General features: G+C 45.1%; 1 protein-coding gene across 1 annotated transcript; it reads left to right on the top strand.

Annotated features, from left to right (window-relative positions):
- LOC104757957 lies at nt 2304-3680 on the top strand. Its single transcript, XM_010480750.2, has 2 exons — nt 2304-2728; nt 3230-3680. The coding sequence occupies exons 1-2, from the start codon at nt 2443-2445 to the stop codon at nt 3553-3555; spliced, it is 612 nt and encodes a 203-aa protein (XP_010479052.1). The 5' UTR covers nt 2304-2442; the 3' UTR covers nt 3556-3680.

Raw genomic sequence — 18862 nt, 5'->3', positions numbered from 1 at the left:
ATCGACCTCCACTTCGTCCGTGAACGTGTTGCCCTCGGCACCGTTCGTGTTCTCCATGTCCCCTCTTCTCATCAATACGCTGATATCTTCACCAAAGGGCTACCAACAAATCTCTTCACAGAGTTTCGGTCCAGCCTCAGCATCATCAGAGACGACGCTANAACCTTCCGGCTTGATCGCATACACCGATGCTGATTGGGCGGGCTGTCCTTCTACACGACGATCGACTTCGGGATACTGTATTTTCCACGGTGACAATCTTATTTCTTGGTCATCCAAACGTCAACACACCGTCTCACGTTCTAGCGCCGAAGCCGAATACCGTGGGGTCGCCAATGTCGTTGCCGAGACCTCATGGATCCGTAATCTTCTTCTGGAACTTCATTACCCGCTCTCTAAAGCCACCTTAGTCTACTGTGACAATATCAGTGCAGTCTACCTTTCCACCAATCCAGTCCAACACCAACAAACTAAACATGTCGAGATCGACCTCCACTTCGTTCGTGAACGTGTTGCTCTTGGGACTGTTCGTGTTCTCCATGTTCCCTCATCTCATCAATATGCTGATTTATTCACCAAAGGGCTTCCTACCAATCTCTTCACAGAGTTCTGATCCAGCCTCAGCATCATCCGAGACGACGCTAAGACTGCGGGGGAGTGATAGCCAAGATAATATGTAATATTCACTTCCCTTATGTGTATAGGGTTTACTTGGAGAACATTCTTGTATATGTGTATATATTGTATCGATAATGAATAGAGAGAGGCAACTCACACATTACCAAGTAACAGTGGAATATCGAAAAATAAAAGATCATAGGGGTAAAACACTAATGACATCCTTTTATCAAAATCATAATAGCACTTGAGTGTCTTCTAGGTTCTAGCTAAAGGACCCGCCAAAGAAGGATCCTTTTGACTCAATCATTGGATAGCCTTTACTAATGTCTAGCTTTTAAGTGTGATTCGAGTCTATGTGGGCTAGAGCAATGATGGTAGTCACTTGTGGTATCTAGCTAAGTGCAGGATGCTAATTCTAATTTTCTTTTCTTGTTCGAGGTTAAAGGCATATGGCATTAAGTCAATTTACAAAAATAAGGAAAATATTACACTGTACGAAATATATCGGTAGAGACGTAGAGTTGGAAAGAAGAAGAAGAGAAAAAAAAAACTTGATTGCATATTAATCAATCAATTTGTCCAAGAGATTAAACAAATAAAGTTATTTCGTTGGCTAACTTAAAGAAGTTTTAGGACTAGAGAAATAAGATAACCTTTGGCGTTGGTCAAAGTTAACGAAAAAGAAGATATATACGTCTGCATTACAAAACAAAATCACAACCTTCCAAAACTCAAATGCACTTTTGAAACTCTTATATATGCAAAAGATAATAATAACACTTGATCATAATGATTGTGGCCGGATAGCAAACCTGTGGACCCAAGTACAGCGTGATAATTGAATTGATTTAGTTCTATCAACTGCAAAGATTATGCCATTTATGCATATTATTAGCATTTCAACCACCACCATTCACATGTTTTCTATAGCTGTGAATAGAGAATGGGGAGTAGATATCTCAAGTGGAATAAGTTGGATCACGCGGATGTAACAAAACAAATACGAATCAAGCATATTTAGTAGTCTAAAATATATGTTTGAGTGGCAAAATTAATATAAACTTTAAATGGAAATTTAGATAATATAAATGATATCTAACTGAAAATTCCTATACGACATTTTATCTTTTCGAACAGTAATTAATTAAAAAAAAAAAAAAAAAATTCATGATATAACCATGGTGGATGATAAGTATACCTTGAATAGTAAATATTGTTACAAGGACCTCTTCTTGCTGTAGTATTCGCAACTTCACTACAAGTTCGAATGATATACATAAAGGAAGTGTTTCCTAGCACCCAAAACTGAAACTAACCGTACTTCTCATATTTAAGCAAAATTCTTCATACAAATATATATCAACGTTTTTATGTTGGATGTACATTATCTAACTTTAAAATCGACTAAAAGATACAATCAATCATTTGTCAGAATCTGCCAAAATTCGCCGTAACCATATAACACTTTTAGTTCACACTTTTTCAATTATTCAAATTCATATGAGTCATATTTTTGTCGTACACTACCAACCATTTACAGATTTTTCTCAAGTGTTTTTACTATATTCTGCATTACCAATCATGCTAATATTTCGAATCAATCATAAATTTCATATTTTCTTAAAGACATTTTTTTGAAATCAGATTGTATTTATCTAATGTCTTCTAAATAGTGACAGCTCATAAAACTTTATATCTATGCACCCACAGAAAAATTGTGCATCTCAATAAAGTAGATTTGCGGAATCAATTCTCTAAACTAAGGACAATCTTCTACTTCTTCACCTCTTTCTTTATCTCTGTCTCTCACTTAGAAAAGCTATGAAAGGACAGAACAAAAAAAACTCAACATCTTCTTGTAACATCCACCCAGTAGAGTTTATCGAAGGTGTATGTCCTCTCTGTCTTAACGAGAGGCTTCTGGTCCTGGCTTCTCTACAGAGACTACGTCCTCAGTCTCCTGTTTCCTACCAAACCATCCAAGAACCCAAAACCGTTTTTTCTCCAAAGAAATCTATCAGACTCTCCTCGTTCCTTAGCTTCTTCGAACTCCGACATCATGATCAGAAGTATGATCACCAAAATACCTCTATCATCAGTCCAGAAGGTACCATATAATATACACTTTTATGTTATTTACATCATATATATTAATATATAGTATACATAGCCAAACTGTAAAATAATATCAATATATATGGTTTTCGCATGGAATTTTAATAAATTAATGTTATTTTAGAAATGATAATACGGTGTTTTATAAAATATCACGTTTCTCAAACATGCATAACAAAATGTACCAATGTCACCGCAGGATTTTTCTCTTTTTGGCTACCTTATAAACTCCTTGATCTGTTCCACAATTAACTCATTTACATGGCCTCTCTAATCGTTTAACATGCCTTTAGAAATTTTGTAAAACCGTGGCTCAATTTTTTTTTTTTAATATCTTTTCTTTTTACATAATATGTTCATTACATTTAAAAATATATAAATTAGATTAAATATATGTAATAGTAATAAGCAAATTGAAAACGTCTATATAGATAAGATAAGATATTATGGATCATTCAGGTTGCTCCATTAATTTTGTAATATATATCTATAGATTCATACATTTCGATCAACTTCGAAAACAACCGAGCAACTTCATGGGAGAAAGGAAAAGAAAGTTATCAAGTTGCACATTGCAAGGCTTCACGGGATCATCAATATGAACATGTCATGCTCCACAGGAAGAAGAAGGAGATTATTCCTCAGCCTACACCACGTTCTCTACTGACGTGGAGGAAACGAATTCGCCGGCTCTTGAGTGTTATCAGTTTCAAGAGCAGGTCTAGAGCATGCCATTTGTCTGCCAAGGTTAAAGATGAAGACGACTTGAGAAGAAGTTGGCTAAGGCCTTTGTCCCCCAACAAAAAACCCCCAAATTAGTTACTTAAAATTTACTAAACCTTTATTTTTTGTCTTACAACTATTTTCCTCTTTGTTTCTCTCTTACAATATTCTTTTGGCGTTTTGTAATTTGGAAATCTATGGTTAAAACTATCGTTAGATCACTACAAGAAAGTATATATATAGCCCAAAGATCCATAGTCAATCTATTGATAAATTGATTTAGCAACTCCCTCCATTTCAGTCGAAATTAAATGTCGTTTTAGGGCTTAGATTTTGTTTTATTATCAATGTTGTTTTTGGTTTTTGATGAAAATTTTTAATTAAAAATATCGACTATTTTTCTTTGTTTTAAAAGAATACTGATTTGGTAAACTTGTATGATATTATCAAAAACGTTTTTGCTGTTCTTACAAAACGTTTCTGTTACTAGTTTTTGTATGATAGTACCACATCGATCCCGAGGCAGAAAGATGAAGCGTCCCATCAACTATAAATACCAAGGAAGCGACGTGTAGAAGGGAAAAAGGAACAGACGGTAGGAGTCTGGAGCTCGTCCAATTCTAGCTTTCAGTGTTATTAGTCAATTTGAGAATACATAACTCTGTAATTAGCCGATCGGCTTTTAGCAGATACCTTGTAATTCGACGATCTTTGACAATCTTAATAAAGTCCTTTGTTTCGCCTTCCTTAAATATTATTCCTGAGCTAGTAGCATTACTCGTTCAACATTTGGTGCGCATCCAGGGAAAAGAAACAAGGGGAACTTTTAAAGAAAGTCCAACATCAAAGAAGTACGTCTTGAAAGATGACAGAAGGAGATATCACAGGAAGCGATGGGTACGTAGCGGATACGCCGGACCACATTCAGCAAGCCCAGGAAGAGCTTCCACAAATACCGCCGACCCGAGCCCCGGCAACGCCGAACGGATCGGTAGGAGAAGGAACAAGCGCCCTCGATGTAGGCGCATTAATGAGAAGCATACTCGAAAAGATAGAGGCCCAGGACAAGAAAATGGAGGAACGTTTCACTTCTTTTCCAACATCTGTGCAAGGTTGCAAGAAAATGCCGGACAGCCAGAAGTCACCAATAGAGCCGAGAAGGGTCAAAATGGAGAATTGGCCGAGCTCAAAAGTCAGATCAAAGATGTCACAAGAAAGTTCCATCAAGCTACTAGCGCAGCACCTGATGTAGACCACATGCTAGAGCAATCCCAGAAGACTCCGTTTACTGCGCGAATTCGCCGGGTCGTCGCTCGTCCGGATTGTAAAATCAAGCACCTGACCCCATACAAGGGAGACTCAAACCCAACCCATCATTTAACATCCTTTGAGATCGCGATCCATCGATGCGAATTCCGCCCGGAAGAGCTCGACGCGGGGAAGTGCAAGCTGTTTATAGAAAACATGAGTGGTGACGCCCTAGGCTGGTTTTCTTCCTTGCCGCCCGATTCAATCGACAGCTTCCGCACACTCTCGTTGACCTTTTTGAAACAATACTCGATCCTGGCTATCCCCACCGCGACAATCGCCGACCTCCACAATATCGAGCAAGGAGAGCATGAGCCATTGCGAAAATTCATGGATAGGTTTAAAAAGATTGCCACACAGGTGAATGCCCCCCATAGCGTTTCGCTCGCCGCCTCCAAAAGGTTCTGTGGTATGAGTCAAAGTTCCGCGAAGATCTTAAGTTGAACAGATTCCCTACTTTCCAAGATGCCCTCCATCGAGCAGGAGTCCAAATCGAAATGGAAGAAGAAAAGGTCGTCTTCGATAGAAAGCGCTCCTCCACTGGAGCCCAACTGTCAACTAGCAAGGCAAAAGAGGTATACCATGAGCCTCGTCAGCATCTCGACAAAGAATACCTCGCAGACAGTAAGAAACGGGGCGCGACATACCTCGTCAACAACGCCCAACCGCCCCCAGCCGCTAGCTTGTCCGCTCTAATACCTACGACCCCAACAAAGGGCGCGAGGGAGGAGCCTGACCATAACCTCTACTGCGAATTGCATGAATACACCGGACACTCAACACAATCTTGCAGGCACCTACAGAATGAACTGCTAGGAAAGTATCTTAATGGTGAGGTCACTGTACAGCTGTACTAGTACAAAAGCAACGCCCCGCGAGGACGAGGTAACGCACGAGGACGCCTAGGGCAACAAGGCCGTCCCAATAACCGACCAATGCCCAATAACCAACCCAAAGCTGGTAACTAGGCAGGCGGACAGGAAAACCAGCCGGCTGACGCGCCACCACCCCCGACCCGTCGCAGGATCAATGTCATAAGGGGAAGCCTCCCATTCGACCCTAACTCGCCTTGTGTCGTATATCCCGTCCATGACGTGGAAAGAACTGAACGCGATTGGTTACCTAGTAGTACGCCTATGTGTCGATCATATGTTCTAATCATGTTCAGAGAAGAAGTTGCTGCTGGGTTGCAAACTTCGCCCATAGGACCTGTCGTCGTTGAAATGAATATCGGTGACTGCCTAGTCCCAGACGTCTTAATCGACACGGGAAGTTCAGTAAATGTTGTCTTCAGGAGAGCGCTTCCCCAGATAAAAGTCGACCTACACCTTGCTATGCCAGAAGTGCAAACCCTGACCGGTTTCGATGGAAGCTCCCTCACCTGCCTAGGCACGGTCATACTCCCAATATACGTCGGTGGAACGGTCCACCTCTTCGATTTCGCTGTCCTTGACAGACCAAGTGCGTATAACGTCATCCTTGGTACGTCCTGGCTCCACAAAATGAAGGCCGTGGTCTTAACATACCACCAATGCGTTAAATTTCCAACGGAGTTCGGCACTTACACCCTCTATGCCAACCCAACGGCGACCAATGGCCACCTCCCCGTTGTGTTGATATGATAATGGGAGGACTGACAGCCTGCAGAGATTCCGTACGATCAATCCGTGACTACGTAAAGGCCGGCACAGCCGCTGTATGGCCAGTTAAAGTCCCACCTTTCGTACCGCCAATCACGTTCATGGCAGACGACCTGGCTGAGGTCAACTTTCCACACAACGATCCTCTCGTCATCGAATTGCACATCGGCGAAAGCGAAGTAACAAGGATCATGATTGACACGGGGAGCTCCATCAACGTTATCTTCAGAGACGTCCTCGAAAAAATAGAAGTCAACAACAGAGAAATCAAACCGTCAATCAGGCCGCTCAGAGGATTCGACGGAAATTACATGATGTCGTCCGGCACAATCAAGTTGCCGATCTATGTGTCCGGCATATCCTCGTGGCATAAGTTTGTCATCGTCGATAAGCCAGCAGTCTATAACATCATTCTAGGATCCCCCTGGATTCATGACATGCAGGCCGTCCCGTCAACTTACCATCAGTGTGTTAAATTCCCTCTGTTCGGCCAAATATTTACGATCAAGGGAAATCAGGCGGACGCCAGGAACTGTGTTGTTATTTGAGTGCAAACTACGAAAAGCCGTCGATTTATAGCAATCAAAGAAAGAGCTGGACGAGTTACCAGCTCCCAGTCCTGAGGAAATTCTAAGTCATCATCTGATTGAGGAAATCAATATCGACTAGAGCGACCCAAAGCGGTGCGTCGGTATTGGCGCAGACCTTGACCCAGCGATAAGAGCAGACTTGATTCAATTCTTGAAAGATAATGTTTCTACCCTTGCCTGGTCTTTTGACAACATGATCGAAATTAGCATGGACGTCACGAGCCACAAGCTAAACGTTGGCCCGACCTACAAACCCGTCAAGCAAAAGCAGCGTAAGCTCGGCCCCGAATGATCCAAGGCGGTAAATGACGAGGTCAAGAAATTGCTCGCAGGCGGATCTATCATGGAGGTCAAGTATCCCGAATGGCTAGCAAATCCGGTGGTAGTAAAAAAGAAAAATGGGAAGAACAGGGTTTGCATCGACTTCATGGACCTAAACAAAGCCTGCCCCAAGGATAGTTATCCGTTGCCGCATATCGAGAGGCTCGTCGAAGCCACGGCAGGGAATGCACTGCTCTCCTTCATGGATGCCTTCTCGAGGTATAACCAAATCTTGATACACACCGATGACCGCGAGAAGACTGCCTTTATTACCGATCAAGGCACGTTCTGCCACAAGGTCATGCCGTTCGGATTAAAAAATGCGGGAGCCACCTATCAGCGCCTCGTCAATAAGATGTTCGGCGACCAGCTAGGGATAACCATGGAGGTATACATAGACGATATGCTAGTCAAGTTTGCAAGCGCAAGCGATCATGTCGGGCACTTGCAAATATGTTTTCAAACTCTGAACAAGTATAACATGAAGCTTAACCCGGAGAAATGTTCATTCGGCGTGACGTCCGGCAAATTTCTAGGGTATATCGTCACTAAAAGAGGAATAGAGGCAAACCGAAAACAAATAAAGGCTATACTCGATATGCCCTCGCCAAGGAACAAACGCGAAGTCCAGCGTCTGACCGGCAGAATAGCAGCCCTTAACCGATTCATCTCACGATAAACCGACAAGAGCTTGTTGTTTTACCAGTTGCTGCCATCAACAAACAAGGAGTACGACTGGACGACCGAATGCGAACATGCGTTCGTCGAGTTAAAAACTTATTTGACCACCCCACCCATACTCTCGAAGCCCGAAGAAGGAGAGTAGCTCTACCTGTACATCGCTGTTTCTGAATCGGCAGTTAGCGGGGTACTAGTCAGAGATGACCGAGGCGAGCAAAAGCCTATTTTCTACGTAAGCAAGAATTTGGACGGGGCCGAGCTACGATATCCAAACTTGGAAAAATTAGGCTACGTCGTGGTCATCTTGGCTCGTAAACTTAGGCCCTATTTCCAGTCGCATACGATCGCGATCCTCACAAACCAACCCCTACGGCAAATTCTTCATAGCCCGGGAAAATCCGGTCGCATGGCAAAATGGGCAGTCGAATTTAGTGAGTATGACATCGAGTACCTCGGCCGAACATGCATGAAATCCCAGGTGTTGGCAGAATTTATAGTCGAACTGCCACAACGTTTCATCTCTTCTACTCCGACCAAAGAAAACTGGTATTTATACGTCGACGGAGCATCGTCGCAGCATAGTTCTGGGATCAGAATTCGCTTCACATCACCTACCGGAGAGGTCGTCGAGCAATCGTTCCGCCTCAACTTCACCGCAACAAACAATGAGTCTGAATATGAAGCATTACTTACCAGGATGCAACTTGCAGCAGGGATCGGCGTGAAGCGGCTTCATGCCTATTGCAATTCCCAGCTCGTCGCCAACCAATATAACAATGAGTACGGCACCAAATGCGGTCGCATGGATGCCTACTTGAAGATAGTTAGGGAGCTCGCACAAGGGTTTGATCATTTCGTAATCGACAAAATACCACGAAGTGCTAATGCTCCTGCAGAAGCTTTGGCTGCTTTACTGTCAACCTCAGTCCCGGACTTACGTCGAGTAATCCCGGTCAAGAGCATTTCTACAAGTAGCATCGACGCCGGGGCTCACGTCAATGTAATATCCGCCGACCCGATGGAGCCTGCCGAACTCAATGAAGAAATGCGACCTAGCGATGTCCAGCCGACCGATTGGCGACAAGAGATACTTCAATACATCAATGAAGGAACAGTCCCCGCGGACAAGTGGTAGGCCCGGCGTCTAAAGAAGAAAGCGGCACAATACGCCACAATTGAAGGGCAGCTCTACCGATGGAGTGCAGCCGGCGTATTATTGCATTGCATCTCGGCAAAAGAGGCCCACCAGGCAATGTAGGAAACAAATGAAGGAGCCGGTGGAAACCATTCAGGCGACGCGATGGAATATACTGGCCAACTATGGTCAGTGATTGCGAGCAATTTGCCGTTAAATGCGAAAATGTCAGAGGCACGCATCTGATATACACGCCCCGGCGGAATTACTCTCCACCACAACAGCACCGTACCCGTTCATGAGATGGGCGATGGATATTGTCGGACCACTGTCAGCCTCGCGCGGCAAAAAGTTCCTCCTTATATTGACGGACTACTTCACTAAATGGGTCGAGGCCGAGTCCTATAAGAAAATCCAAGCAAATGAGATCTATAATTTCGTTTGGAAAAATATAATATGCTGACATGGATTACCATACGAGAGCGTCACTGATAATGGGTCGCAATTCATATCCAAGAAATTCGATGACTTCTGCGCAAGCTAGCGCATCCGCCTTAGCAAGTCAACTCCAAGGTACCCCCAAGGTAACGGCCAGGCCGAAGCAACCAACAAGACAATCATAAATGGCCTAAAGAAGCGACTCGAAGAGAAGAAAGGACTCTGGGCCGACAAGCTGGATTGCGGCTATGGTCTCACCGAACAACCCCGCGAAGTGTGTCAGGACAAACACAAATTTCACTAGTTTACGGTTTGGAAGCAATGGCACCGACCAAAGTCAGCGTCGGCAGTTTACGCCAAACCATTCTAGTCAAAAACCTAGAGCTAAACGACGAAATGCTTTACGATAGCCTAGACGAGATCTAGGAACTGCGGGACCATGCCTTAGTCCAAATTCAGAACTACCAACAATCGGCAGCCCGTAACTATAACAAAAAGGTCAACCTGCGATCTTTCAGAGAAGGAGATCTCGTTTTACGCAAAGTGTTTGAGAATACCGCCGAGCTCAAGGCTGAGAAGCTCGGCGCAAAGTGGGAAGGTCCGTACCAAGTGTCCAAAATCGTCCGCCCAGGAGTCTACAAGCTAATCACCATGTCCGGTGAAGCAATTCCGCGATCTTGGAACGCTGGCAACCTTAAGCGTTATTTCTACAAAAAAAAATAAAAATAAAAAAGGATATTTATTTCTGACTAAGAGCATCTACTATCTATGTAATCTGAACTACCATCGGCTTGATCCTCTAAAAAAGAAAGGAGGTACGTAGGCAGCCTGAAAAGGTGTAGCCACTACTTATAAAAATTTTCTTTGCAAATAACTTCGGTATTTATTTTATTTAAGTATACTGCTTTACAAAAATTGACAAACATCATAAAAAAAGAAAACAAAACAAAGCGTGTAAGCAAATAAGGTCGGCAATTTGGTCATTTGTCCGACTAAAAAAAAACAACACAAACAAAAAGCCACACTCCACGCGAAGTGTCGGTAAAAGCCGGGCCCCAAGCAATACCAGCAAATAGACTGAGATCGACGTGCAACGTAAGCCGCCGCTTGCGCACAATCTCTTTGATCCAAGGCAAGGTATAAGCCAGACTTCAATACGCGAACTCAATGCTTCCCGCTCCCGAAATTTAACAGCGACCCCCTGCAAAAGCAAACTACAAGCAAAAAGCACATGGTTTCGAACAAAGTCTTTCGGCTCGACATAATAAGATGAGTGACGTCTCACTGTCGAGAATAACCAAACAAAAAAAAAACAACAACCAAAATATAGCAAATCATATCTTAAAATAACCCGCCAATCGGGTGAAATGTTCAACAAAAAACACACATTATGCCCAAGAGCAAGACAAGGGCCCTGAAAAGAGTTAGCGACCCCACACACAGGCGCAAAAACCAGTTCATAAAAATAATATGATAAATAACATGCCGGGTGTCCTCAAAGACTTCCATGACCCCCACGGCTAAGGGCACGAACTCGGTCACGAAGCCAGAAAGGCATCACACGGAATCTCCCAAACCCGAACCGCTCCCAATATTCCGGCCCAACCTCCAATTTCCTCATTCCCATCTCGAGATCCATCATCCGCTCGACCAAAAACTCATGCCGACGACGATAGGCACGATATTGAATCTCAATCTACCAAAAAAAACGAAAGGGAGGAGAGAGAAGAAAACCAAAGAGTCAAGAATTTGAGAACGACAATTTTCAAAGCAAGCAAAAGGCGAATGTCAAACTAACCGTACTAAACCAGCTAACCGCCTGACGCCTTTCCTCAGCAATGCCCGACACAAAATCCCACGGCAACAGCTGAAAAGGAGGTGATGCGGCTGCAACCGGTGGTGATCTGATCGCAGGACGGGAGCTCGGCCAAGACAACCAAGACACGCCTGACCAAGACACATCGGACGCGGCCAAGACGCCTACTTCGGACGTGGCCAAGGCACCAACGATCCTCCCGGGAGCCACCACACGATCAAGGAGCTCAGCAAAGGTGGCCAAGCAACGGCTCAACCTGTTCGTCCGGTCATTCACCCAACGCCCACCAATCCATGAAGACCTTGAAGACTCAGTTCATTGGTCTTCACTCTTACCCAAGAGTGAAGACATCAAAGTCACTTTAGCAAGGATGTGTACTCTTTTTCCTTACTCCGGGTTTTTTCCCATTGGATTTACTGGAGAAGGTTTTCAAGAGCCATTGAGCTTGGTGCAAAACGTCTAAGGCCACGCTTCTCGCGTCAAGGACAAAGGCGGTTATCTCTCTTCCCTCTTATATTTTGGTTTAAATTTAAAATTGGAATATTCCTTTTGGACCGTTAAGAGTGTTTTGTGGCTAAGCTTGTTAGTCAAAGGAGGCGACGTGTTCTCAATGCAAACAGAATACGTCAAAGGACGATGTGCGGACCAAGATGAGTCCGCGTGTCCTTAAGCCCCTTCCTTAAACTAGCTATTTAAATTCCTCTTGATCTTGTCTCACACTTGTCTTTTTCAATTCGGGATTGAACATCGAGAAAACCCTAACAAGCCTCGAACCGGGTTCGACCTTGTTAGTGAACATATCAAGAGGAGAGCCAAACCTCTTGTCTCGTCATTCAATCCATATTCTTTTTCATCGTTCCATCTCTTATCGCTTTCACCTCCGCATCTTACAAAACTACACTTAGTTGTTTACCGTATCCGTCCGTCCGTTCTGCATCCGTTCAATCCGATAGAGGCTTCACGACCGTATTCACAAACGGCTCGTTGGAATCTCGCCATTTCTTGTTTCACTCGTTTGAATTTTCCCTAGATTCGAATCCTCAAACCTTGTGCGAGGAAAGTATCTCTTGCCGAGTTCTGTTCGAAGACGATTCCTCCATCCGTTCCGCATCCGTGACCCACGGTCACATCAGCTTGGTATCAGAGCTTCAAAAGCTCCTACGAGGTTGTTTCGTTCTAAAACTCTTTTCTTTTGTTTAAAGTTTTGATCTTTAGGTTGTTTGATAGTTTAGTATGCATCATCTTGTCCCGTTTGTTCCGTTTTGTCATCAGGTTTAATTTGGTGCATGTTTGGTGTTGTTCATCGTTTGTTTAGGTTGTTAGCGGTTCATATTGTTCTTCTGTTCACCTTAGTGTTCATCTATGTTCTTGCTTGTTTACTTTTACATCGAAAATGCTAGAGTTTCTTTTTGTTTCCGCGTTTTTGTTCTTGACCATAAAGCAAACCTTGTCGTTTAGTACTTTTGCTTTTGCTTTTTGTTTTAGTCGTAGGTTTGATTTGTGTGAGCTGTCCTTAATCATTGGTGACAAAATAAAAATCTTTGTGTGATCAGTGCGGACTCAAGATTTAAACCAGTGCGGACTCAAGATTTAAACCAAGGGAGCCGGCCAAAAATGAATGCCAAGATCCGAGACGCAACACTAGCGACGTCCGGAGCCGCGACATTGTATTCTTCAAGTGTCAAGAGAGAGGACACTACGCTCGTGATTTTCCAAACGCCCGCACAATGATCCTTACCAAAGCCGACAAGATCGAGTCCGAAGATGAGGCGACCGAGGAGAACGTTCGAGGAGAGGCTGAACTGGAAGAAGCCGTAGCTGAGCCCGAAGTCGGAGAACTGTTGATGATTCTCCGCATCTTGAACGCAAGCGTAGCCGCCGATGACGCCAACCAATACGACAACATCTTCCACACTAGGTACACTGTAAGTGGTATTGTTTGTGGCTTGATTATAGACGGCGGATCTTGCACAAATGTTGCAAATTCTAGTCTTGTCAAGAAATTATCTCTTGAGACCACAAACCACCCTCGTCCCTATCGTTTGAACTGGTTAAATGACAAGACTGTGATCCACGTCAAAGAACAGGTCGTGGTCTCGTTTAGTGTCGGTCCGTATAAGGACCAAGTCCTATGCGACGTGGTGCCTATGCAAGCTAGCCACCTCTTATTGGGGAGACCATGGCTGTTTGATAAGCAAACCACGCAGTGCGGCCACACGAACCAATACTATTTTGTTCATGACAACAAACGTATTTGCTTGAAACCCTTGAGCCCCACGCAAGTAAATGAAATGAAAAACAAGTTGTCTAAAGACTTGGACGATAGAAAGAATTTTTTAGTTCAATATGGTGATGTTAGGAAGTCCATTAGGGACTCTGGCCAAGTGTTATTGATGGTTTTTCAAGATGTGCTGCTTTCAGGTCTCGAAGGTTCGATCGACGCCTTACCGGAGGTGATCCGCGATGTCCTTAGGCGCTTCGCCGACGTGTTTCCGGAGGAGCTTCCCGAAGGTCTACCACCGATCAGAGGCATTGAACACCAAATCGACCTTGTCCCGGGAGAAGAACTATCGAACCGGCCAGATACCGAGTCATCCTCGAAGAGGCGAAGGAGCTTGAGCGACAAGTCAAGGAGTTAATGGCGCAAGGATACGTTCGAGAGAGCTTGAGTCCGTGCGCTGTTCCTGTTCTCCTAGTGCCCAAGAAGGACGGGTCGTGGCGGATGTGTGTCGACTGTAGAGCCGTCAACAACATCACCATTAAGTATCACCACCCCATCCCACGCCTCGATGATATGCTCGACAAACTAATTGGCGCCAGCGTCTTCTCAAAGATCGACTTGATGAGTGGCTATCACCAAGTTCGTATGAAGGAAGGCGATGAATGGAAGACAGCCTTCAAAACAAAACAGGATTTGTACGAATGGTTGGTAATGCCATTCTGTCTTTCTAATGCCCCTTCTACATTTATGTGTCTCATGAACCACATTTTAAGAGCATTCATCAATAAGTTTGTAGTGGTTTACTTTGATGATATACTTGTCTATAGTTCTACTTGTCTGATCATGTTAAGCATATAGAGTCAGTCTTGTTTACTCTCTATGAAGAGCAATTATACGCAAACTTGAAAAAGTGCGTTTTTGCTGCTGATGAATTGGTCTTCCTAGGCTTTGTTGTGAGTTTGCAGGGCCTTAAAGTCGATGGAGAGAAGATTCACGCAATAGAGGAGTGGCCTACGCCAACAAGCATAACACAAGTTCAATCGTTCCACGTCCTCGCGAGCTTCTATCGGAGATTCGTAAGAGACTTCAGTACGGTCGCCGCGCCTCTCACCGCTGTTATCAAAAAGAACAGCGAGTTTCATTGGGGAGAAGAACAAGACCGAGCTTTCATTGAGTTCAAGAGGTGCCTCACACAAGCCCCCTTGCTCACCTTGCATGACTTCAACAAAAGCTTCGAGGTCGAATGCAATGCTTTGGGAGTCAGGATCGGAGCCGTTTTGACTCAAGGAGGCAAGCCCGTGGCGTATTTCAGTGAGAAGCTTAGTGGAGCAGCGCTGAACTATCCAACTTATGACAAGGAGTTATACATCCTCGTTCGTGCAATGGAGGTTTGGCAACACTACCGGCTGGCGAGAGAGTTTGTGATTCACACTGATCACGAAATCTTGAAGCATCTCCGCTGCCAAACCAATCTCAAGAGACGCCATGCAAAGTTGTTGGAGTTCATAGAATTGTTTCCTTACGTCATCAAATACAAGAAGGGCAAGGAAAATGTGGTGGCCGATGCATTGTCAAGGAGACACACTCTCATCACCACCATGGACGCTCGTGTGTTGGGTTTTGAAAGCATCAAGGATGCATATGCTGGAGACGCTGAGTTTGAAGATTGTTTCCAGAACCATAGGAAGAGAATATACACTGAATTCTCCCTTCATGAGGGGTTCCTGTTCAGAGGGCGACGGCTGTGTATACCAAATGGTTATATCCGGGAGTTGCTTGTTCGAGAAGCCCACAGTGGAGGCTTATCAGGTCATTTCAGTATCACTAAGACGTTGGCCGTGCTTCGAGAGCACTTCTACTGGCCGAAAATGACCTGATGGAGAAGCATTGTGATTGTTGCATCGTGTGTCGCATCTCCAAGTCGACAACACATCCACATGGCCTCTACATGCCCTTGCCGGTGTCAAGCGCACCCTGGATCGATCTTTCAATGGACTTCATCCTCGGCCTACCTCTCTTGGCGCATAAGGATAGCATCATGGTGGTTGTGGACAGGTTCTCCAAGATGGCACACTTCATACCGTGCAACAAGAACAATGACGCCGTGCAATTGGCGAACTTGTTCTTCAGTCAAGTGATCAGGCTCCATGGCGTCCCACGCATTATCATCTCCGACTGAGACCCAAAGTTCCTCGGTCACTTCTGGCGCACCATTTGGAGGAAGCTCGAAACAAAGCTCCTCTACTCCACCGCTGCTCACCCGCAGACTGACGGCCAAACAGAGGTTGTCAACCGTTCGATAGGCGCCTTACTCCACACAGTAATCGCAAGTAACAAGGGCTCCTGGCTCGAATGCATCCCCATTATCGAGTTCGCATACAATCAGGCGGTGCACTCGTCCACGAAGAAGTCACCCTTCGAAGTCGCCTATGGGTTCAAGCCGCTTACACCATTGGATCTCCTTCCTCTACCACCAGACGAGACCGAGAACCAAGACGGAGCCGCGAGAGCAGAGCTGGTTAAGACGCTGCACGAGGATGTTCGAGCAAACATCGAACGAAGAAATGAGCAGTACGCACGCTTCTTGAACCGTGGACGTAAACCGATGCAGTTTAAGCCTGGCGACTGGGTGTGCCTTCACTTAAGGCCGGAACGGTTCCAGCAGAAACGCAAGGATAAACTCAGCCCCCAAGGAGACGGACCATTAAGGATCGTTGAAAAGATCAACGATAATGCCTACCGCCTCGAGCTTCCAGGTGAGTATACCACATCAACCTCTTTCAATGTAACTGACCTCGTTCCGTTTGATGTAGGTGAAGACGGAGATATTTTGGGGACAAAACCTTATCAAGGGGGAGGGAATGATGTGATCGCAGGACGGGAGCTCGGCCAAGACGACCAAGACACGCCGGACGTGACCGAGACGCCTGACCAAGACGCATCGGATGCAGCCAAGGCACCAACGATCCTCCCGGAGCCACCACACGATCAAGGAGCTCAGCAAAGGCGGCCAAGCAACGGCTTAACCTGTTCGTCCGGTCATTCACCCAACGCCCACTGATCCATGAAGACCTTGAAGACTCAGTTCGTTTGGTCTTCACTCTTAACCAAGATTGAAGACATCAAAGTCACTTAAGCTTGGTTTTTTCCCACTGGGTTTACTGGAGAAGGTTTTAACGAGTTTTTGAGCTTGGTGCAAAATGTCTAACGCCAAGTCGCTTCCCGCGTCAAGGCCAAAGGCGGTTATCTCTCTTCCCTCTTATATTTTGGTTTAAATTGAACATTGGAATATTCCTTTTGGACCGTTAAGAGTGTTTTGTGGCTAAGCTTGTTAGTCAAATGAGGCGATGTGTTCTCATTGCAAACATAACACGTCAAAAGACAATGTGCGGACCAAGATGAGTTTGCGTGTCCTTAAGCCCCTTCCTTAACCTAGCTATTTAAACTCCTCTTAGCTCTTTGTTTCTCCTTAGACTTGAATGAAATTAAACCTTTCTCAAGAGCGAATCTTGATCTTGTCTCACTCTTCTCTTTCTTCAATCCGGGATTGAACATCGAGAAAACCCTAACAAGCCTCGAACCGGGTTCGATCTTGTTAGTGACCGTATCAAGAGAAGAGCCAAACCTCTTGTGTCGTCATTCAATCCATCTTCTTTTTCATCGTTCCATCTATTATCGCTTCCACCTCCGCATCTTACCAAAACTACACTTAGTCGTTTACCGCATCCATGTGTCCGTTCTGCATCCGTTCGATCCGATAGAGGCTTCACGACCGTATTCACAAATGGCTCGTTGGAATCTTGCCATTTCTCGTTTCACTCGTTTGAATCTTCCCTAGATTCGAATCCTCAAACGTTGTCCGAGGAAAGTCTCTCGTGCCGAGTTCTGTCCGAAGACGATTCCTCCATCCATTCCGCATCCGCGACCCACGGTCACATCAGGTGGCCTCCTCCATGGGAAGAACAAGTCGTGAGGACGAGCTTCGACGAAACGGACTGATCCATGACTAGGTTGAGCCGGATCAACACGAACTGGTGACGGTGAGCAATCGGTTCGAGGATAACCAAAAACGACCCGATCATGACGGTTTGCTGGAACCCACTCCCCAGAGTCATCGGAGTCACTCATGATCAAGCAAGAAAAGACAAAAGAAAGTGAAGAGCAAGTTAGCAATAAAAAAAACAAGAGAAGAAGAAGAAAGTTGTGTGGTTTACTCGCCCACCCACGCCTCCCTTTATATAGCAAGGGCAAAGGAGTACGAAGAGACATCGCATTAATCAAACGCCCATCCGCTTGCCCACATTTAATGCGCCTCCCTCCTCAGCCAATCGAAACCTTGCAATAAAAATCACGCCACACACAACATCCACACGCGGTAATGATGAGAAACGCCTTGGAAAAGTAACTCATCATTCAAATCAGGCATTTACTATGACAAAACCGAAGGGTCCAAGAGTCCCGAATACTTTTACCGTCACAAAGCCTTATTTCGTCAAAAAAGGGGGGGGGCTATGGCAAATTCTAACTTTGCCTAGACTCGCCCCCAGCTCGTCCGCGATCTCGGTAGCAGCGGACGGCATGTTCGAGCCATACTCGTCAAAATCAACGACCTCATCGTAACCCTGAATACACCGAGGGTTGGCCGCAACATGCTCAGCAGTCGGGGTCACCACGTACTCGTCATTCACAAGCGGAAAAATCTCAATACCATCCACACCGTTATCCCAAAAAGCCGAACCATCAACAACAAAGTGGATCGTCTAAGCCGGAATCACGCAGCCACCCTTCACAAGATCGTCGACCTGCTTTGGCCTTCATTATCATTGTGTTAAAAGCCCGCCTCGCATCCCAGATATGATGACGAATTTGGTTCGACCGCTCGCGGTAACTCTCCCTCACTTCGCGGCGAACCTCCTCGGCCCTTTTCTCAACTGACAACTTAAGCCGATGGTCAAAGTCTTCCATAGCTCGCTGAGCAGAGGCTTCCAAGCGAGTAACATCAGCACAAGAGCGCTCCAATGACCATTGCAATTGGCGATTCTCCTCCTTCAGGTGATCAAACTCCCGCCAAGATTTAGTCGACTCGGACCGATACTTGCCGATCTGATTCTGACAATCCTTCAATCCAGCTTCGGCGAGAGCAGTCTCACGGTCGGCAGCCTTCAGTCTGCGCTCATAGCGACAAACCATCGAATACGCCGAGCTCGCTGACTGAAACAAAATCGAGTAGAGTCCAAAAAAAAAAAAAAAAAA

The sequence above is a fragment of the Camelina sativa genome, chromosome 17 (assembly GCF_000633955.1).
Source record: "Camelina sativa cultivar DH55 chromosome 17, Cs, whole genome shotgun sequence".
NCBI classification, from domain to species: Eukaryota; Viridiplantae; Streptophyta; class Magnoliopsida; order Brassicales; family Brassicaceae; genus Camelina; species Camelina sativa.
Note: the sequence above shows the minus strand (reverse complement) of the source record. Positions and strands in the feature narration are given on the sequence as shown.

Excerpts from the sequence above, each read along its gene's own strand:
- LOC104757957 (XM_010480750.2), top strand. The coding sequence starts at position 2,443 with ATGAAAGGACAGAACAAAAAAAACTCAACATCTTCTTGTAACATCCAC. Across the intron at positions 2,729-3,229 it reads CTCTATCATCAGTCCAGAAG|ATTCATACATTTCGATCAAC; the intron begins GTACCATATAAT and ends ATATATCTATAG.